At 47.3% G+C, this 22,355-nt stretch overlaps 1 protein-coding gene across 12 annotated transcripts in view; it reads left to right on the top strand.

The window, feature by feature from the left end:
* Window positions 1-22,355, top strand: part of AFDN (afadin, adherens junction formation factor) — a 2,107,422-nt gene that overhangs the window by 1,691,701 nt on the left and 393,366 nt on the right. For all 12 annotated transcript variants that reach the window (XM_069607417.1, XM_069607414.1, XM_069607416.1 and 9 more), the window contains one exon: window positions 12,327-12,418. In XM_069607417.1, the coding sequence (XP_069463518.1) occupies window positions 12,327-12,418 (92 nt within the window). The remainder of the gene's footprint in view (window positions 1-12,326; window positions 12,419-22,355) is intronic.

Genomic DNA, 22,355 nt, shown 5'->3' with positions numbered 1-22,355 from the left:
AACACATGCCATCTAGCCCATCGAGCTGTAAGACATTTCATAGTTTCGAACGCTTGAAGATTGCGATGATCAGAGAACACCACCACCTGATGTTTGGCCCCAAGAAGATGATGTTGCCATTCCCGGAATGCATCCTTGATTGCAAGCAATTCCCTTTCAGTAACAGTATAGTTCTGTTCGTATGGGGTAAGATTACGAGAAAAGAAAGCGACTGGATGCTACTCCTTGGTTTCTGCACAAACTTGCGAAAGTACAGGTCCTGTAGCGACACTGGATTCATCAGCTTCTACTATAAACTGACAATCAGAATCAGGATGTTGTAGCACAGGTGCAGTGGTAAATGCTTCTTTTAACATCTCAAATGATACTTGTGTGTTCTGGTTCCAACGGAATGGTACCTTTGAACTAGTTAAGGCTGTCAATGGGGCCACTGTCTTAGAGAATGAACGGATAAACCTGCGATAGAAATTAGCAAAACCTAAGAATGATTGTAGAGACTTGACATTATGTGGAATGGGCCAGTTCAATATAGCCTTCACTTTGGAACGGCTCATTCGGACTCCATTGTTGGTAGTATCATAATCCAAGAATTCAACTTCTTGCGTATGAAAGACACATTTCTCTGCTTTAACAAAGAGTTTGTTCTCTCAGTCTTTGAAGGACAGCTGACACATGCCTAACATATTCTGGGAACAGTGAGGAGTATATCAATATATCATCCAAATAGATCACCACGAACTGGTCCATCATGTCTCTGAAAATGTCATTCATGAAGAACTGAAATGTGGCGGGAGTGTTACAAAGGCCAAAAGACATCATCAGATAGTCATAAAGGCCGTACCGCGTCTTAAAAGTGGTTTTCCACTCATCGCCCTCACGAATGCGAACCAGGTTCTGTGCTCCCTGTAAATCTAATTTAGAAAAGTACATGGAAGATCCTAGCTGATCTAACAACACATTTATCAATGGTAATGGATACTGGTTCTTTATGGTGATGTCATTAAGAGCCCTGTAATCTATGCAGGGCCTGAGATCTCCTTCTTATTCGGAGCAAAAAATAGTGTAGAGGCAGCAGGCGATTGAGATGGCCATATGAACCCCATATGGAGAGCTTTATCTATGTACTCTTTCAAGACTACATCTTCTTTGGGAGTTAAAGAATAAACTCGACCAGTAGGGATTTTGGCCCCAGGAATCAGTTCAATTGGACAGTCACTGTCTATGTGGAGGCAGCTGTTCTGCCTGGCCTTTGTCAAAAACATCTGCATACTCGGTATACTCACATGGTATATATGTACCACTCTAATGTATAGCACTGACAATAGATGAAACTCCCTCCAAAGAGGCCAACATATGTGATTTAGTTGACACCACCTGGCTTGTAAAACAATGTTCGTTACAATAAACAGATGGATACGGAATCAGTTCCATAACCCAGTCAATAGTCGAATTATGGAGAGTCAGCCAGGCAAGACCAAGCAATAGGTTGTAATGAGGAGATGCAATTACATCAAAAATCATCTTCTCTGAATGACCGTTTGGTAAAAGCATTCGAATAGGTACAGTCTCTTTAATTACCATACCCGAAGTCAATACTGACCCATCCACAGTGCTTACTGTTTCAGGGTTGTCCTTGGTGATCGTGGGTATAGAACGTTTCTTAGCATATGTGATGTCAATGTAATTATTCGTGGCTCCGGAATCAACCATAGCCCTGGAAACTAATTCTTGGTCTGCAAAATGTAACGTCACCTCCACAGCTATAGGCGCAAATGCCGGAATTGTATGGGAGTCCGATGTAGCACTCGACACAGGGACTCCTGCTAATGTCGAGTTTTGGCGTTTCCTGAACGCTTGACTGGTTTCTTGGGGCATGCAGCAAGTAAATGCTCAGATGAACCGCAATACATGCATACATTATTTACTCTTCGGTTCTCTCTTTCTGCGTTAGATAATCGACCTCTCACAGCTCCAATCTGCATTGGTTCAGGCTCATTGGAGGGAGCTGCCGGTACATCCGTATGAACAGATGCTTGCAAGAAAGGTTTTTTCTCCCCTTTACGAGCATTTCGTCGAGTGTCGATTTGCAGAATTAGGTTGAGCAGTTCTGTGAATCCCGTAGGGAACCACAGGAACGATAGACAAGGCATCTTTTAATTCTTCCTAAAGACCCTTGTAGAAAACAGCCGTTTTCTTATCTTCAGGCCATTGGGTCTCGACTGATAATTAGTTAAATCTGCTTATATATGCCAATAAGTTTTGACTACCCTGTTGTAGACTAGGCAACTCCAGATCTGTGGCTTGAGTGGCATACTGCATATCAAAGACCTTACTTATGGCTGCCAGAAGGTCGTCGCAATCATAAAGCAAGGGGCTATTTGTCTCCAATAAAGGATTAGCCCAAGCAGCAGCAGTACCCCCCCAAATGAGAAAGCACAAATGCTGTTTTTGTAGTTAAATCAGGAAACGAATTAGGCCGGCAAAGGAAATGGAGTCGGCACTGATTGATAAAGGTTCTATAGGTTTTAGGATCACCAGTGAACCTTTCCGGGGGAGCCAGAGGAAACTGTGTTGGCATAACCACTTGAACGGCTTCCCGTTGTGGTGCTGGTGCTGGCACTCCCTGAGGAGAGGCATTCATGGCGTCTTGCATAACATCCATGCGATGACACAAGGTGTCCTGTGCCGTAATCATATTGTTTCTCAAATCAGTGATTAACTGAGTCAAGACCGCTAAAGGATCCGTACCCTCCATGGCTTCTGATTCTGTCATAAATCACCCAAGTATCTTATGAAAAAGGATACAGGTTCTGTCATAAATCACCCAAGTATCTTATGAAAAAGGATACAGGTATAACCATAAAGGATACAATTGGTAGGGCTCTTCCGGATCCTTGATGAAGGAAACGGCTTGACAGTAGTGAAGTCAAAATAGACCTTACAAATGATACAACTCTCTGACTAATAAAACAGGTAGAGAGAGGCATCACTGGAAAGGGCGTGGGAACATCATTGGAAGTCCGCCTAGGCTACAAGAAAGTATAATGAGGAAGTGTTGCAACATGAACTCCCACTAATAGCACAGCAATAGCACCTAGTACAACACTAACCTGTAGATTCTGAACTGGAGGCTCCGCCAACAAGTCTCTGAGGAAATCCAAATAAGGAAACAATGACAAAGGAGGGAAGGTTAGTAAGGGACAACAAAAACCCCAAAGGGGGAAGTTCACATGGAGGAGTACTATATTAATTTAAGTACCCAATTTATAGGAATAGAGGTGGAAAGGAATAGTGGCCCAATCATAACAAATTTATATTTTCATATTTTAATAATCATCAAAAAACATTATAAAATTACATAATACATAAACAGTATAACAACAATAAAATGAATGAATTAATGTTAGTATAAAATACTTGTCGAATCTAATACATTAAACCATTCGATCACAATTTAATTCCCACAATTCATGACCCAGTATTAATCAGGGTAAAGCATCACTATCTTCACATTTTTGAATTTCATTCAAATGATAAGGATGCTATAAAACAGGAAATTACTGCCAATGGAATAAAGTGCTAGGTGCAAAAGGGTAATAAGTACCTAATCCAAATAAAGCATCGTTGTCTCATGTTTTTTAAATTTCATTTGAATGATAAAGATGCTGTTGGAAAGGAAATTGCTGCCAATGGAATAAAGTGCTAAGTACAAAAAAAGTGCTAAGTGCCTACTGTACATACATAATATTCAAATGTCATTACAGTTTCGGCGAAATCAACCTATCTGGCTCAATTAAGTGAGCCAGTAGTCGCCTTCTTCAGGGCGCACGATATGCTGTAAAATATTGGTGCTAAACTTTTTACAATGACACAGTAGTTTTCACAGGTAAAGCTTTAAACAATTCAAAAGACTTGATTGTAGATCTTGAAGTCTGTTAGAAGCCTTAGCCCTTGGTGAATCACGTTGAAACAAAGATATAAGAAAAAAACAAATACATATGTTAGAATAAAACAGGAAATGAAAGAGCCTCCTAATACCTGCCACCTCTAGCCATTAAAAAGACCTAGGGAAACTTATCCTGAATGGCACGAGGCTCACGCTAGATACCGGGTTGGTGCACCACAGGATAGTGTCCAATGTACAGTGCACAATCACCTTCAAATGAACAGTTCTCGGCAGTACTTCCTTTCCCACATAGAACAGAAATAATGAGTTGAAATCCACCTGTTATCTCATCACAGGTGCCAGTGATTTAATCCAAAGCACAGCACAACTTGCGTGTGGAATTACACATGCAATGGTAACCCAGCCAGGAAACGGCACGTTAGAAACCGCGCGTGGCTTACATGCGAACAATCTACACGTAGCCGGGAAGCCGCAAGTTTAAGAGTTCAGAAAACCGCGTGGTGTTTTACATATGACAAAATTACACGCAGCCAGAAAAGCCGCACATGAAGATTTCAGGAACCCGCTTGTATTTTTGCACACGACAGAAGTACACGCAGATGGAACTGCCAGAACACGTGTGTGAAGGAAAAGCCGTCCGTTGGTCTTCTACTAGACAGCTGCCGAAAGTAGCGTGTAGAAAAATAAACGTGAACAAGAAAATATGCCATAACTTCTTGAATGCAGCTCCAGGAGTTCGCGTGCGGAAGTAACACGCAAGAGGAAAGCCAAAAGAGTTGCTGAAAAGATGCAAAGATGCAGATCAAAGTTTCAGCTACCAGACGCCATGTTGGTTCAATCAGAAGCAGCGTGTGATGTCCCCATGCTGCTTATGAACGTAATGCAGTAACACACGTGACAATCCCTAATCACGTGAATTCAACGACGTGAATAATGTAAATGTCGTTTTCCAGGCAAGATATCAAACAACCTCCATTTAGAATAGAAAGGCTTAGCAGTTCTATGGGCATAACCAGTTCTGTGTGAAGACGGTGTTCCACGTCCCGAGGTAATTTGCCTGCCATGCATGACAGCTCCAAAGGCAAAATAGACTCTCTGTCCTATCCAAGGAGAGAGCTTACATCCAAGCCTGCATCTCTGCCTCCTCTTACAACACAGCCAAACTCTTCAAAATCTGCAAGGAACTGGCCAATCCTGCTGCAATCTCCACCTCTCCTGTTCCCTCCAAGGTCCTTTGCACGGCACTGGCTTCTCACTTCACCACTAAAACTCAGGACATCCTGTTCTTTCTCTCCTCTTCCTCTCCTGGCACCTCTTAGGCTGTCTCTCCTCCTCCTTTCTCCTCTTGCCTCTTGTTCTCTCCTGACAAAGTTTCTAGGCAAGTCTGATTTATGAAAGTCTCTTCCAAGCAGGTGTTCCCCTGCTCCTCCAGAACCATCAAGGACCAAATCGACACCCTCGTTCCAGCCTTGGCCGATTTCTGCAACCACTCTTTTTGCCACTGGATCTTTCCCCTCCCCCCTAAAGCACTCCCGTGTGAACCCCCTCCTTAAGAAGCCCTCTGCCGGTCCTTCCTCTCCGGGGAAATATTGCCTGATTTCTATCATTCCTTTTCTGGGCAAACTCCAGGAAAAGCTGCTCATCTCCTAGTTTACTGTCTCCATGACCACCAGTCTGGTTTTAGAGCAGCCAGGAGCACGGACACTGCTCTCCTGAAGACCCGTGAAGACTTGCTCTCTAATCTCGACTCTAGCCTTCCTTGTGTCCTCATTCTCCTTGATCTATCCGCTGCTTTCGACACGGTCAACCATGCCATCCTGATCAATTGTCTCCGCGACAACCTGGACATCACGGGTCAGGCCCTCGCCTGGTGACCTCCTTCCTATCCGATCGACCTCCCAGGTCCAATTGGGGTTGTTTCTCTCTACCACCTCTCTCTCCACGTGTGGTGTACTCCAGGGTTCTAACATCTCACCCTGGCTCTTCATCCTGTACTTGGCATCTCTAGCCCACCTCATCTTTATCTTCTCCCCTAATTTCAGTAGTATGAGGATGACCCTCAGCTCTTCTTCAGGCTCCCCTCAGCCGCCTCTCCTCTCTTGCTCATTCCTGACGCCCTATCCGCGATTCAGGAATTGTGTGCCTCCAACGATCTCTGCCTTGATGCCAGTGAGATCCTTCTCATTGGGACCCCTGCTTCCGCTTTCCCTCTTTCACTCTGGCCGCCCTCCTTGGGCCTTCTACTTGCACCTTCCTTTGAGGCAAAAAACCTTGGTGTCATTTCGGCTCCACACTCTCCTTCTCTCCTCACACCACTACCAGCTGCACTTGCTCAGAGGTATTCTTCCTTTTCTTACTTTTCCCCAGAAGCTCAATGTGTCTGTGTTAGGGAGAATTCTCAGAAATGTGCTCATTCCCTCCACCTTAGAGACCCCCAGCAACTTTGCTGGATTTTGAGGACTTGATTTTATTTAACCTGGAGAGAGTGAGACCCTTTTTCCCCACTCTCTCGTGTATTTTAATGCAATTTCTGATATTTGTGTTTCTTTTGGTAATGCAGTTTAACAAACTCCATAGGCACCATCTTTTACATTGTGTCACACAGCACCTTCAGTGCAGTGGCACAGGGAAGTCTTTCAGATTGCCCAAAGGTTTCAAAACCTTCTCTGGGATAAACTACTGTTTCCCAGAGCAGTAAAGTGAAATTGACTTTACTTACATTTCTAACTTTCTAGACCCAGCACACAATATCTTACAATAGGGTGCTGGAGTAGGTACCTAGTATCCCCTTTGTCTAGCTTCTCATGTAACATTTTTTTCATGTTACCCTTTTCTCACTGAATGGCTGGTGTCAGTGGTTTCGTTTTAACTACCGTGGTATGCATTTACCGCGGGCTGCGTTTGCATTTGCAGTAAAGCACCCAAGTGTGCCATTTCTGTCAAAATGGGCCGGTCTTTTTTTCGCCATTTCTTTGTGGAAAGGTCCTTCTTGAGATTTACTCTGCGCGCCAAACCAGGTTTGGTCCCATTGTTCATTTTGCCTTTGGCAGGATTCAAGAGTGAAGCCCGTCTCTAGCTCCAGGGTGTCCGGGGTAGGCAGGAAAGGGAGGGAGGTGCCCGAAACCCCCGGTGCTTAGTCTCCTAGGAGACCCAAATGCACTCTGTAGTGATTGGCCAGCTGACTGTCCGGCAAGGACAGCTTCCCTGCTGGGTGACTGACAGCTAGGCTGGAATGAATGTGAGAAACCTGCATAAAAGGCAAGGCTTTTTGGCTTGGAAGGCAGAGTCGACCACTGGACGAAGGAATCCGAAGAAGAACGTGAAGAGGACGTCTGCTGCAACTCCTGGACCGTTGGTTTGCCCAGTGAAGCCCTGCTGCTGATCTGAAACTCCAAATTTGTATCGACAGAGAAGCCCCTGGAAGGACAACTTCTCCCCTTGAGTTTGTGGGACCAATCAACTCCAGTAAGCCACCTGGACATCCTCTCAGAGCTGGTTGAAATTCCACTGCAGTTGCAGCTGGAACCGAATAGCCAGGGAGAGGACCACCAGATCGAGTGCGTCGCTTTTAAGCTGGCCAAGAGCTCCGGGAAGATCCTCCGGCCTCCCAGGAAGCAGGACTGACCGAGCCTGAGCCACCTCAACAGAGTGCTGGACACCAGATGCAAGGAAAGCCCATCTCGACAGCCAGGAACTGCAGTGTTGCTATTTGCGGTAGACGTGAGGAACTGAAACACAGAAGTGCCACTTGTTTGAAGATTGATTGTTGCGCTCAGTGACTGTCCCATTGCAGTGCAGGAGTCCCCAGACGTCCTCCCTCTTGTCCCCACGACTGAGGCCCAGGAACACCAGGATCTGCAGAGCTGCACAGGAACTGAAGTCATCTGCTGCCCTTTTTCTTCAACTGTACTGTACTGTACAGACTAAGAGAACCTACCTCTTGTTGTGTAACTTGACTTGTTCTCTGTTGGTGACACCTGTTGCGGTTGCTCTGTAGAGTTGCTGATAGCTACTTTACTTCACAAGTCTAAACAGCTTGTGGCCCTGCTTTGAATTCTTCTTTTCTACCAAGACTTCTAAAACATTGTGCAAGACTTTTACATACCTGCAAGAAGTGCTTCAGCTCACCTAGACCTTTGCCCAATTGACTTTGACCTAGCCTGGCTCCCTGAATGACTCTTCTGCTCTTTGACATTGTGTTTTGTCTTCCTTCCAGGAAGGGGTGAACTAACTTTGCATTGGGGTTTACCAAAAGTACTTACCTGCTTCAGAATTGTTGTGTGATCTTTTGCTCTGTTCTAATAATCTTTTCCTTTGCCAAACTCTTAAATCTGATTCTAATGCCAACAGTTGTATGTAGAACAATGTCCACAGTGTCCTAATTACTAAAGTCACCTGAGGGTGTATGAAGTGTCTGTTTGCCGTCCCAAAAGGGTACTTACTGATTTAGAAATATTAAGAGTGTGTGTTGTGGGGTGTATTTGTGTGTTACTATTATATTGCCCCTTCTAAAGAGGCTTACTCTAACTGACTGTTAAATAAATTAATAATTGTTTAATAAAGAAACCTTGTGTGTAAGAGTTTATTTGAATACTTGTCACTGTGAATCTCTGTGTAACCCTCCTACAGCTCACATTGACCCCTCTTGAGATAAGCCTGGCTGCTCAACAGTGTAGTACAAACTTATACCAAAGGTTGGGTTCCTACTGCCATGAGGTCAGGGTTGTTGTAGTGCACCCAAAGGGTACTGCATACAATCTTGTCTAACACTGACGTACTGTGGCTGTTTTGTTTTTATCCATTTACAGCATGGTTGTTCGTCAGCCCCCTTTCTGCCATTCTGGGAGCGAGGACGTCTGGGTGTATGTTTTGGCTTTGACAGGAAACCAGTGTGTCTGGGCAGGCAGGAAGTGGGGGAGGAGTTTCACTCCCCTGCCCTTTTGTCTGCCTGAGTGCCTGAATGGAACCAGTGCCCACTGGGGGCCTGGCTGTCCTGATTTGACAGCCACCCACCATTTCTGTAAACTGTTGTGAGAGATTACAGAGGAGTGTGTGCTCAAAATGAATAAAAGGTGAGGTTCCTAAGGTAAAAGGGAAGTTGACCACTGGAAACTAAAGTAACCGAAGAAGATGGTGACCCTGTTTACTATGCAACAGAGGATCTCCAAAAAGGACAGCTCCTTCCATTTGCCTGGTGGGACCAACCAGCTTTGAGACGAATTACAATCTGAGCCATCTCTTGAGTTGCTGTGGTGTTCTAGAGCTGCAGACCACGAATACCAGAAGACATCCAACCCCATAGTTGTACATCATCTTGACAAGGCTAAATCCGTCCAAGTCTTTGCTGAGCTCCAGGTGAACCTCCAGAGACACAATCCAACTCTCCTCACCAGAGTGCAGGACTCCAAGAATCAAAGAAGACTGACCTGGCGAATTGTGTCCTTTTGTTGGTGCTGCAGAAAAGGTGCCCAAACCGCAGACTGACCAGAGAACCTAAAAACATCTGTGCCAGAGGTCCTCCCTCAGGTGATGGAATGAAGGTAGAGGTGCCCAGGGTGTCCACTCTTACCTCTGAGCCAAGCTGTCGACTTGTGTCCCTTTTCAGAGTCTTTTAATAGGTTCTCCATCGTTTTGTCAATTCTTCTAGCATCTTGAACTAGAGACTGAAAGTATCCACAGGAATCTTTGCTGTTCTTCTGCTTCGTGAGACTTTGAGCACTCTCTATACTGACCTTTCCATATAGTTGGGGATCAGACTTTAAAAGTGTTCACTTGCGCTAAAACTTCCTCTAGAAACATAAGCTCTGCTATTGTTTGACTAACCAACTGTTTTCCTTCCAAATACACCTTGTGGTTTTGCTAACTAAATACACTTACCGTATATCTTTGTATGTGCGCGAGTGCGCGGTAATACCGGTAATATGGTAGAATTGTCATTAGTGTCAAACTCTGTAACAATTGTAACTGCAAGTAGCTACAAACTAAGCAGTGGCCCTTGAAAAGTATCTAAAACTATTCCTATGTATATTGGTTTAATGAGTGTTGAAGTGCACGAAGAGGTGTCCAGTGTGTCCACTCTTACCTCTGACCCAAGCTGCTAACTTGTGTCCCTTTTGCGAGTCCTTTAATAGGGTCTCCAACATTGTGTTCATTCTTCTAGCATCTTACCCTAGAGACTGAAGGTAGCCACAGGAACATTTGCTTTTTCTGCTGCTTTGTAAAACTTTGCTCTCTCTCCAAACTGACTTTTGCATAGAGTTAGGGATTACACTGTAAAAGCTTTACCTTGCTGAGAAAATGCCTCTAGAACCTTAAACTCTGCTACTGTATAACTAACCGACCCCTTTCCCTCCGAAAAGACTTTATCTTATGTGGTTTTGCTAACTAAATACAATTACGCTATATCTTTGTCTGTGCGCGGTCGTACCGATAATACGGTCAAACTCTGTAACAATTGTACCGTGAGCAACTATCAACTAAGCAATGGCCTTTGAAGAGTAGTTTTAAGTATTCATATGTTTGTTGGTTAAGTGATCAAAGTATTTTAAGACATTTCTTGTGTAATGATAATAAATATATTTTGTATACATTTATTGGTGTAAGTGTTTCTTTGACCTGTTTTCCTAACTGGGTTCAGTGTACTTACCTACACCTTACATCTTCCTCTTATGATAAGCTTGACTACTCTGCCACTCTACCAAGGTACAGACTGATACTAAGAGTTGGGGACCTGTATGCCATTGGGATAGTTTTATGAAGTCTTACCTCAAGTGGACTTTAGGAAACTCCCCTAACATCGACACACAAGCAAGGGCTCATTCACAGGTAGGGCAAGAGGTTCTTAAACTTCTCCAGCATGGGGTCTGGCATGGATTCACATGCTAATTGAGTATTCACCGTCGTCAGGGTGGGAATCCTCAGTAAGAGAAAAAACAGTTACATTTTCACTTAAAAACTGTACTTCTCCTCTAAACCAATCACTGTCCTCTGGGTCATACTGCCCCCATCCAATGACAGTCCTCTCTCTAAGCCCCTCCTCTGGCAGTCATTTGCAGATGTTTACCTCGCGTTGGGAGTCCTCGAGTTTATCTCAGAGTTATTTGTACGTTTTTGTGTGTGTTTTTGACAGAAAAAGTTCTATTTTTGTTTTGTCTTGCCCTTGGGCTAAGGTTTTTATTTTATTAATTTTGGGGCAGCATTACATTCCCCTATGTGATTCTATGTGGATTAGAACCGGGTCCTCTCACAGGTTCTTTGTTTGCTGCTGCAAACATCCTGAACTTGTGCTGGTGCTGCAAAAAGAAAAAGGCTAATTCCCCAATGTCTTGCACCAGCAGGCAGGGTCGTTACTGCTACCAGGAGTCATGGGTAAGTCTATTGGGGGAGTCACTGCACCGAGACACATCACAACTGCTAACTTTTCACTGGCTTTACCACATACATTATTGAAAGTAATGCTGATGACTCTGCCGAACATTTGCTGAACTGTCTTTAAGGTAAGGTGTTCGGGCTCTCCCTAGAACCCACATGGGTGGATGTATATAGGCATTTTATTGTAGTTTGCTTAGTGTGTATTTTAAAGTCCTACTATTTGTGTTCTTCTCTGTCTAACTGGAGTTTTTGGAGTGCTCAGTGTATGTTTGTGTGTGTGTATGTGTGTGGGGTGGGGGTGTCTCGTTGTAACACTAGACCACTCTCACACCCTTCTTGAGTCTAAGCCTTGCCATTCTGCTTCTGACTGTGATTGGGTTTGGCATGATAGGTTTGCCTTCTAAAATCCACCCCGCGGGTTGATTTTGGAAATCCATCTCAACAGTTCCATTCCTTTTTATAATGTGAATAAATGGAACTCTGTGATCAGGAGTATACACATTGTAAATATGTTTTATTTGTTTGGAAAGTATATGGACTCCTTTGTAATTAATTATATGTCTATAGCTCAGAACAAGAATTCTAAAGCAGTTGTGCAGCAAGCAAAGCAATGAAACAAGTATTTGAAAAGATGCAAATGATGTGTGTTAATGCATTCATAGGAGATAATGGTCCTTGTCTTTGAAAGGTACTAGCATTGTTAACTTTACACTGACAACAATGAAAAAAATGGACCAATGGAAATTGGACCATCTCTTGAAAGGGAATTATTTAGCAATATTATAAGGTTGGTTCACTTATAACATTTAATAATTACCAACACTTCAATCCCTGAGGTTGTGTGTTCCCTTTACATCACTTTTGCTTGCTGCCATTGAGGTTATGAGTTTTCAGAATGTGGGGCGATATGCAGGGCTGCATTTTTCAAAGCAAGGATTTCAGAATACAGATGTCTCTTGATGTGGGGCACTGTTCACAAAATTAATCTTTGCAGACCTGAGGTACTTCCTAATGCTTGTAATCGATTTGTCTTTGACCACCCCCACAGATCAACCTCAGAGTCCTGGAGGAAAGAATGCTTATGTCACCGGACCTACCGGCAAGATAACTTCTGTCTCTACTGGGAATCTTTGTCCAGAGGTGAGGAAGAAGCAAGGTAGTGATTTTCTAGGACACATTATTGCCTATGTTTTGACAAGATGTAGAGATCACCCTTTTGGGTATTACCCCAATGGTATATTCTGATTAAGCAAGTTGATGATGGAAATCTCTGGTGAACTGCTTATCCAGAAATGTTTTTTGGTGTTTCGAAGGAACTTTTAAAAAGAAAAAAATCCAATACAGTTCATGAGACGGAAAAGAAAATCACCATTTAGACCCATGAAAAAAGGAAGTTTCACTTAACCTTAATTACCTAAAGTATTTATTTGTTCATAGCCTTTTTTGGTAACCAATGCAGTTTCATGCTAGAGGTGAGCCAGTCCTACTGCAGTATCTTCCTCTACCACACCCTCCCAGGCCGTCTGCTCGGCCCTGACCTCCCATTTCACCACAAAAACTCAGCACATCCTGTCCTCATTCTTATCTGCTCCCCTCGCTCCCTCTACCTCTCTCAGGCCCTCCTTGGCTGCCCCTTCTACCTTCCTCTCCTCCTCCCCTCAGCCCTCTCTCCTGTCACACTTGATGAGGTTTCTAGACAAGTCCGATCTATGGAAGTCTCATCCAAACATGTGTCTCCCTGCCCCACCAGAACCATTAAGGTCAACATAGACTCTCTTGCTCCAGCATTGGCTGATCTCTGCAACCACTCCTTTGCCACTGGAGTTTTCCCCTCCCCTCTCAAGCACTCCCTTGTGCACCCCCTGCTCAAAAAACCTTCTGCCGACCCTTCCATCCCGGCAAACTATCGCCTGATTTTTATCACTCCTCTCCTGGGCAAACCCCTGGAGAAATTGGCTATCTCCAAGATAGCCCTCCACACTGAATCTGTTGGTTTTCTCCATGATCATCAGTCTGGCTTCAGAGCAGCCAGAGGCATGGAAACTGCTCTCCTGAACACGCATGAAGATTTGCTCTCTAACGTTGACTCTAACTCTCCCTCTGTCCGCTTCCTCCTCAACCTTTCTTCTGCTTCTGACACTGTGAAGCACAACATCCTGATCACCCGTTTCTGAGATGCCCTCGGCATCACAGATCAAGCTCTAGCATGGCTATCCTCTTGGACCGACCTTCCCAGGTTAAACTTGGGTCCTTCCTCTCCTCCACCACACTGTCAACATGTGGTGTTACCCAGGGATCTATCCTCTCACCCTGGTTTTTCAATGTCTATCTGGCCCCCTTGTCCCACCTGATCTCTACATTTTCCTCTAACTTTCAGTGTTATGCGGATGAAATGCAGCTCTCTTTCAGGCTACACCTCGGCCGCCTCCTCGCTCATCCCAGACTGTCTTTCCGCTATTCAGGCATGGTGCGCCTCTAATGATCTCTACCTTAATGCCAGTAAGACGGAGATCCTTCTCATTGGGGCCCCTGCTCCCGCTTTTCCCCTTTCATTCTGGACGGCCTCACTTGGCCCTGTGCCCTCACACTCTTGTGAGTTAAAAAACCTCTGGATCATCTTCGACTCCACTCTCCTTCTCCCCACATATCACGGACATCTCCAAAAAAGTCCCATTTCCAACGGCACCTCCTCAGAGGTATTCTACCTTTTCCCCCACAAACAAGGGGGGGTTCTGGTAGTTTCTCCACTACCGGCCTATATCCCATGTTAGAGTCTCAACCAGAGTCTTTAGCTCACCATCCTTTCACCGAAGAAAAATATCCACTACATATCAGTCTTTGTCCTGCCCAAGGGCAGTCCAGGACAGAAATGCCTGCCAATTCTCTTCTGAATAAGAGTACCAACAGCAACCCCAGACATGTGTTTCGGCCTGATTGGGCCTCGTCAGTGAGGTGGAGCTCTGCCTCTCGAAGAACACGTCTGGATTACCCTTGTAATTTAGGGTGAAAACCCAAAGCTACTTCATATGCACAAACAAGGGGGTAGGGGGTTCTGGGAGTTTCTCTACTACCGGCCTGTATACCGGGTTAGAGTCTCAACCAGAGTCTTTAGCGCACCATCCTTTCACAGAAGAAAAATATCCACTACATATCAGTCTTTGTCCTCCCCAAGTGGTGTGGAAGGTTGCCCAGATCAATGCCAGTGGTTCAGATTCATTCAAAACCTTCCACCCATCACTTTTGTGGTTACAGTTTGTCTCACTATGTGAGAGAGGGTCTGCCCAGACGTGGGTCCCTTGCTCTCTGTGCCATAGGGAACCAAGTTGCACCTCACTTAGGAGGCCCAACAAGGCCGAAACATGTCTGGGGTTGCTTGTGTTTCTGTGCAGAGGGGACCTGGCCTATCGATTTGGACTGGGCTGCTCTATTGGTGGCAGTACCTGACTGATTTGCTTATGGCTGGACCCTTTTTGCAATGGCACAAATGGGCTCAAGAACGGTGGCGTGGAAGGTTGCCCAGAGCACTGCCAGTGGTTCAGATTCATTCAAAACTTTCCACCCATCACTTTTGGGGTTACATTCTACCTTTTCTCCCCTTCCCCAGAGGCTCATTGTCTCCAGAGCCCTGGTTCTCTCTAGGTTTGACTATTGCCTCGGGAGGATAGCTCAGGGGCAACGTGCTCACCTTGGAAGCAAGACGAAGCGGAGCACCACAGGTTCGCTCCGCCCTTAGAAAACTCTGGGTATTAAGCACGTTATAAATAACCTATCATATCAACACCTCTTTCTCAATCTACCTAACTCTGCCATCTGCAACTCATCCAAAACAGGACTGGGAGACTTATTCTTGTCCTCAAGCCCAGGGACCTCATCTCTCCGGCTCTGAAATCTCTCCACTGGCTCCCTTTGGCTGCAAGTATCAAGTTCAAGACCCTCTGCATCATCCACAAGGCTTTCTGGGGCTGGGGCCTGTACTATCTCAACACTCTCTTCCCAAGTACCTTCCTTCCAGAGCCCTCTGCTAGTCTACTTCCAATTCTCTGCGGGTGAGTCGCTTCTCCAAGCAGAGACCGAGTGGGAGATCTCTTTCCTCTGCAGGTGCCTCCCTATGGAATGGCCTCCCTGCCACTCTCCTTCTTGAGCCGGACCGCCTTAAGTGTCGGGAGCTCCTCAAGACCTTCCTTTTCTCGTCTTTCTCTCTACCTCTTCCAGCTTAACCTTTCCACTGCTCCTTTTCTCTCTGCCTTCCCTCTCCTATCCTTCCCTTCCTCCTGCTCAGTTAGGTTGACTGTGTGCCTGGGGCTCCTCTGAGTCATATAGGAGACCCCCCCGCTACCCTTCTAGGGCTTGTTCGCCTTGGATGCCCTACCTTCTTCCACTTAACCCAGTGCACTGTTACACTGGGTACACGTCTCCCCCTTCCTCTCCCCTGCACTTCTTGTCTGTGCACTTGCATGGTGTAAATGATACTGTGTCTAGTAAGATCGTTTGACTTGTTCTCCCCTGTTTTCCCCCTCCCTGCTTGGTTGTGCCATGAAACACTTGTGTATAGGTGCATTATAAATAACCTATCAATCAATCAATCAATCAATAGATGCAATAGTCATTCTTTCACTCCCAGAGCTGTAAGAGTGAAGAATTCCGAACTGTGTGGGAATCTATATAGCTTAGGTATGTTTCTGTACTCAGCTGATGCAGTTTATCAGTGTTAGTGTTAGGCAAGATTGTGTGCAGTACCCTTTGGGAGACTACAGCATCCTTGTCCTCCTGGCAATAGGGAACCCAACCTTTGGTATATGTCTGTACTACACAGGTTGGTAGTGTGGCTTAGCAGCCAGGCCTATCTCAAGAGGGGTCAATGTGAGCTGTAAGGTTGTAACACAGGGTTCCACCGTGACAGAAATTTGAATAAACACTTATGTCCCTTGCCCTTTCCTCCATACTGTATGGGTGTCCCTTCCAAGGGTGGGAGACGGAACCTTTTTCACTAGAAAAAAACCTTCTTCCCCTTTAAATTTAGAGACGTGCTGGGGTGTGGCCCTGCGAGCATGCCCTGCCCTGACTCTGCCCTCCGGCACCACACCTCAGTCCCCTTTTCCGCGTCGACGCAAACGGGCCGAATTCACCAGCGCTACTGGGTTTGTCTTCGGCCATGTAATTCCACATGCGGATACTTCTTTTCTTTGTCTTTTTATCATTCAGGTACTCAGTCCTCAGTCCTCAGGCTCCTCCCCGGCGCATGTCGACTTCTACAGGGTTCAGCAGGTGTCCATCCTGCGACTGGCTCTTCCCAACAAAAGACCCCCACACCCTCTGCCTACGGTGCCTTGGCCCAGACCACGGCTGGCAAGCTTGTACCACGTGCAACACGCTTTCCTCAAGGTCTCTGGAGAACAGTCTAGCCAGGTTGAGGGAGCTCTTTCACAGATCGCCTCCAGAGGACCTAAAGAACTTCGTCTATCATCGATCCAAGCCCAAGGTAGGGCCTTTCCCAGTGCACCCCACACGGGAGACTCCTTCCCAAGGATGCACCCGCGCTGGACGCACTGCCCAGGTCCTTGTACCAGCACAAGTACAGAGGCTGTATCAGCTACTGGCCGACAGGCCGAGGATCAGTCGACGGTGCTGAGGGACCGGAAGGTTCTTTTACCGGGTCTTCATCCGAGGGGCTACACCCTAGTACCGGCATAATGTCCGAGGGGGCACCTTTATGCAGTTCTACCGGCAGATCCGCTGAGGGCGAAACACCTACCGGGCCTCGGCCTGAGGAACAGGGCAGGCCGTGTTAGGCAAAGTTTGTATGCATTACCCTTTGGGACCACTACACACAACTAGGACTACAGGTGTAAGCAAAACCAACCTTTGGTATAAGTCTGTACTACACGGTTTTGGTAGCAGAGCTGAGCAGCCAGGCTTATTTCAAGAGGGGAATGTGAGCAGTAATGATGTAACACAGGGGCCTACAATCACAAGTGTTCAAATAAACTCTTACACTCAAGGTTTCTTTGATAAATACTTATTAATTTATTTATCTGTCAGTTATTAAACATTCATAAGAATGAGGCAATATAATCACACACAAATATACTTCAATACTATTTCAGAATACTTTTCAAGAGGAGTAAAAAGGCAAAGATTATTAGAACATGAAAGGTTACAATTATTCTTAGACAGTGCAAATACCTTGTGTTCACCAGAAGACTCAATTCAATTCAATAGGCTAGGCCAAAGTCAATGGGCTAAAGTCTTGGATAGGATAAAAACGGTTTTGGCAAGTAAACCGTAAAGTATCTGCGAAAGTTCTCAGAAGTAGTTTGTAAAAAGGAGAATCATATGTTGGGTCACAGGCTGATTAGGCCTGAGGGTTGCAAACGTTTCAAGCACTTTCACCACGAGAGGTAAGTACTCTGTCTTATTTCCACAGTACCTTTCAATGAAGAAAAAGATGCAGCTGATGACTTCTGTTCCTGGCAGTTCCTACAGATCTCGCTGTTACTGTCCCTCAGTCGTGGGGACAAGAGGGAGGATATCGGGGGACTGCTGCACTGGGACTGGTCAGAAAGCTGGCAAATCTTCGATTACAGTGGCTGTGAGTAAAGCACACAAACTAGTGTCCCTCTCCCTGGTTATTCGGATTTCTACAGCACTCTGAGGAAAAGGCAACCAGCTCTGAGATCGGTATCCAGGTGGCTTACTGTCAAGTTGATTGGTCCCACCAACTCAAAGGGATAAGTCGTCCTTGTAGGGGCTTCTCTGTCGAGGTGAACTTGGTGATTCGGACCTGCAGCAGGGCTTCACCAGGCAAACCAACGGTCCAGGAGTTGCAGCAGCCGTCCTCTTCAAGCTCTTCCTCGGTTCTTTCGTTCAAGTGGTCGACTTTACCTTCCAAGCCAAGAGACTCGCCTTTTATCCAGTTTTCTCCCATTCATTCCAGCCTAGCTGCCACTCACCCAGCAGGGTGGCTGTCGTTGCCAGACAGTCAGCCAGCCAATCAGCACATAGTGCATTTTGGTCTCCTAGAATACTAAGCACAGGGAGTTTCGGGCACCTGCCTCAATTCCTGCCCACCCCAGACACTCGGGCGCCAGAGGCGGTCTTCACTCCTGAAGCCTGCCAAAGGCGAATGAACAAAGAAACCAAACCTGGTTTGGCTCGCAGAGCAAAACTCTAGGAGGACCTTTCCACAAAGAAATGCCGAAAAAAGAAGACCGGGACCTGTTTTTACAGAGGGGGCTCAAACGCCATTTTGAAAAACATTGCTCCCGCGATTTAATGCTACCAGTGTTCGCGGTCGGGAAAAATCATGGTAGTTTGTTGTAAAACCACTGCCACCAGCCATTCTGAGAGGAAAGGGTAGTATTTGACTGCTACATGAGTATCTAGACACAGGGGATACTAAGTAACCCCTCCAGCACTATATTGTAAGATAGGGTGTGCTGGATCTAGGAATTTAAAAAGACTAGTAAAGTCAATTTCACTTTACTCACTCTGGGAAATGGTAGTTTTTCCCAGAGAAGGTATTTAAACCTTGGGAAAGCCTGAAAGCGTTTCCTGTGCCACTGTACTGAGGGTGCTGTGTGACACTAATTAAAAGATGAGGCCTATGGAGTTGTTTAAACTCCATAACCAAAGAAAACAAACACAGAAAATACATTGATTTGAAAAGTTCAAAGTTCCAAAGTTTAGCAAACGAGCTGGTGGGAGGAAATGGGACATTTTGATATTTCTCCCTAACGGGCCTCATGATCCACTTTCAGGAGTCCTGGATGGGGCGGGCCCAGTGAACCGAGCAACACTATGCAGGCACGTGGAAGGCAGCTCGACAAAATGGCTGCCGTGCCCGAAAATCCAGACATCCGGCCTGCGCCGCTCCAGGGAAGGCAGGTGGAGGACCGTGTGTCCAGGTGAGACTGGTGTCAACCTGGTATGTGGCCTACAGCTTACCCTTCCTTCGCGCAAGGCTTGTTCCCGCAGGGCACGCAATGACTCCAGCAGCCACCCGCTACCCAGTCACTAGCGCCTACCACCAATCCATACTGCGAGGACAGGTTCTTTGAAAAGTTCCTTGGGCTCATGAAATCTCCTCAGATGGTGGCCATCCTCAGGGACGCCATCAGGGACTTGCTCCCTCCAATAGCCCGGCTCTGCAGGCGCCATTAGAGGCTCCCCCGGTCCCTGGTCAGCCTAAGCAGCCCGCTCCGGCCCCCCAACCGATTGTGCAGGCGGTTCCGTACCAGCCTCCAGTGCAGCCTCCCGACTCCGGTCTCTGCACCTCAGCCCTCAGCTCCTAGCACCCACAACCCCCCTCCGGTGCCAGACCAACCGGACCCGCAGGTGGACACAGATGAGGAGGCGGCCCCCGACACACTGTCTTCAGCCAAGGCCTTCCACAAACATCTGGCAGGGCTCGCAGAGTACTTGGGCCTTCCTCAAAACCGAGGTTAAGCTACCAGCAGAGGGGGTCCTTGCGGAAGTACTCACTCTACATCCCGTTGCCAGAAAGGGGATCCCGATGCCGAAGGATGTAGTTGCCTTGGCCAAGAAGGGTTGGCTCAAGCCCCTCTCAGCCCAGCCGGTAAATAAACCCCTGGATGCCAAGTACAGGCAGATGGTGGGGGATACACTCTTCCTATCGGCCCATCCTCGGCCACACTCCTCGGTGACTGCTGCAGCATCACTGTACTCCAAGCCTCAGTCGACCTTGGCCGCCTCCTCTGTGGCACTGCTAGGCAAGAAGGAGAAGATCTTGGAGGCGTACATGAAGAAGCTGTATTCCAACGCGTCCTTGCACCTGCGTCAAGCCAACGCGGATGCCATGCTGGCAGCCGTTAACCAGAGGCTCTAGTGGGAAATTGCGGATTTCCTCACATAGCTTCCGGCACAGAGCCAATTACGATATAAGGCGGGATTGGCGGAGGCCAAGATTGTGGAGCAGAACATCATGGAGTCCTCCGTGGCCCACATTGACACCTCTGACTGTGCCATCTGTATTGCCACAGTCATGAGAAGAACGGCCTGGCTCTGTGCTATGAAATTCAACCCGGATGTCCAGGAACGCTTGTCCAGAACCAGGCAGTGGAGGAAGTACCAGCCTCCCAGCGAGGCTTGGGCTTTTACTCCAGCATTTTCGCCATTCAGAAGAACCAGGCGGGCCTGAGAGTTGTGCTGGATCTTTCCACCCTCAACCTCTTCCTACCTCTACAAAAATTCAAGATGCTTATGCAAGCTTTTATATTGGAGACATTGTGCAAGGGAGACTGGATGTGCTCCCTGGATCTGAAGGACGCGTACCTTCACGTCCCGATCTGGCAGCCTCATCATTCCTTTCTACGATTCAGGATCATGGGCTACCATTTCCGATACAAGGTGGTTCCTTTCGGCCTTAACTCGGCCCCAGGGTCTTTACCAGGCTGATGAACACTGTGGAGGCGCTCCTCAGGTCGCAAGGCCACCACATCTACCTGTACCTCGACGACTGGCTCGTCAGGGCTACATCTCCGGAAGCAGTGCACCATATATCCAACGCTCTTATGAACACACTGCACGAGCTGGGGCTTTCACTCAACCTCAAGAAGTCGCAGCTGCAGCCCATGCAGAGACTGACCTTCTTGGGCCTCATTTGGGACACGTGCTCGGAGAGAGTTTTTCCCTCGGAGGACAAGATCACGGCCATCAAGAAGGCCACAGCGCACTTCCTCAGCAGCGAAGTGATCTTGGTATGGTGGCACCAACACCTACTGGGTCTCATGGCAGCAGTCCTCTTGGCCGTCCCCCACACGAGCCTCAGGATGAGGAGGATAAAGCTGCACTTTGCAGCATCGTGGAACCAGGAACAGGTCCATCAGTCGGAGGTGATCAAGGTTCCTCCGTCGCTTCACCCAGACCTCGCATGGTGGTCCAGGGACTGCAACCTGCGGACGGGCAAACCTTTCCGGCAACCTACACCACAGTTCACCATCGCCACAGACTCCTCTCTCTAGGGTTGGGGGGGGGGCACCCTGGAAAACCACTGCATCCATGGACCTTGACCGGCAGGAGCAGGAATACCACATCAATCGGCGGGAATTGAAGGGCATCTGGCTGGCGCTCAGGGCCTTCCTTCCGGTTATCGAAGGCAAGGTCGTCCTCATTCAGACAGACAACTTGACCAGCATGTCCTATGTCAACAAGCAGGGAGGTACCAGATCTCCCCCCCCCCCCCCTCCTCCCCACTGTGTAGGTTTGCTGTCCGCATGTGAGAGTGGGCCCTGGAGAACAACATCTACCTCACGACGGTCCACCTGTTGGGGTAATCCAATCTGGAGGCAGTCAGGCTCAGCAGACTCGGAGTGGACAACTACAAGTTGCAGCTGAACGACCTAGTGCTGCAGGAGATCTTTTGCAAATGGGGTCACCCTCAGGTGGACCTCTTTACCTCCTGGGGCAACAGGAAGTGCCAACTGTTCACCTCCTGGCAGGGTCAGGGCCCGGGCTCCATGGACGATGCCTTTTAAATCAGGTGGGACAGAATGACCGCATACGCCTTTCCGCCCACCAGGGGTGTTGCTAGGTCTGGAAAAGATCTGGGGCTATGCTAATGTCAGGACTCTCGGGACTCGGGGATAGCTAGCCTTTTGGTTGTAGCTCCTGAGATTCTATCCAGGGCTACAAGCAAAATACCAGGGGCTATAGCCCCCTTAGCCCCCCCCTCGCAATGCCTCTGCCGCCCACACCGCTGATTCACAGGGTGATATGCAAGATCAAGGCGTCTCGCCACCTCAGCATCATTCTAATAGCTCCATGGTGGCCAGCCAGGCCATGGTTCTCGGAGCTGCTCAGCCTCTCAGGGAGGCCTCCTATTCGCCTTCCGACAGGCCCAGCACATCTTCTGGCCCAGCAGGGGGGCCCGAGTCATCCACCCCGCACCAGAGAAACTAGCCCTCACAGTGTGGTTCCTGAACAGGTCACGTTAGGACCTCTCAGCCTCTCAGGCTAATCTAGAGATCATACAGAGCGCCAGGAGCAAATGTACCAGGGCCCAATATAAGAGCAAGTGGACCAGGTTCTGCCACTAGGCAGACTCTAAAGTCTTCGACCC

This window comes from Ambystoma mexicanum, chromosome 4q (genome assembly GCF_040938575.1).
Source record: "Ambystoma mexicanum isolate Mex_15411 chromosome 4q, UKY_AmexF1_1, whole genome shotgun sequence".
Lineage (NCBI taxonomy): Eukaryota > Metazoa > Chordata > Amphibia > Caudata > Ambystomatidae > Ambystoma > Ambystoma mexicanum.
Note: the sequence above shows the minus strand (reverse complement) of the source record. Positions and strands in the feature narration are given on the sequence as shown.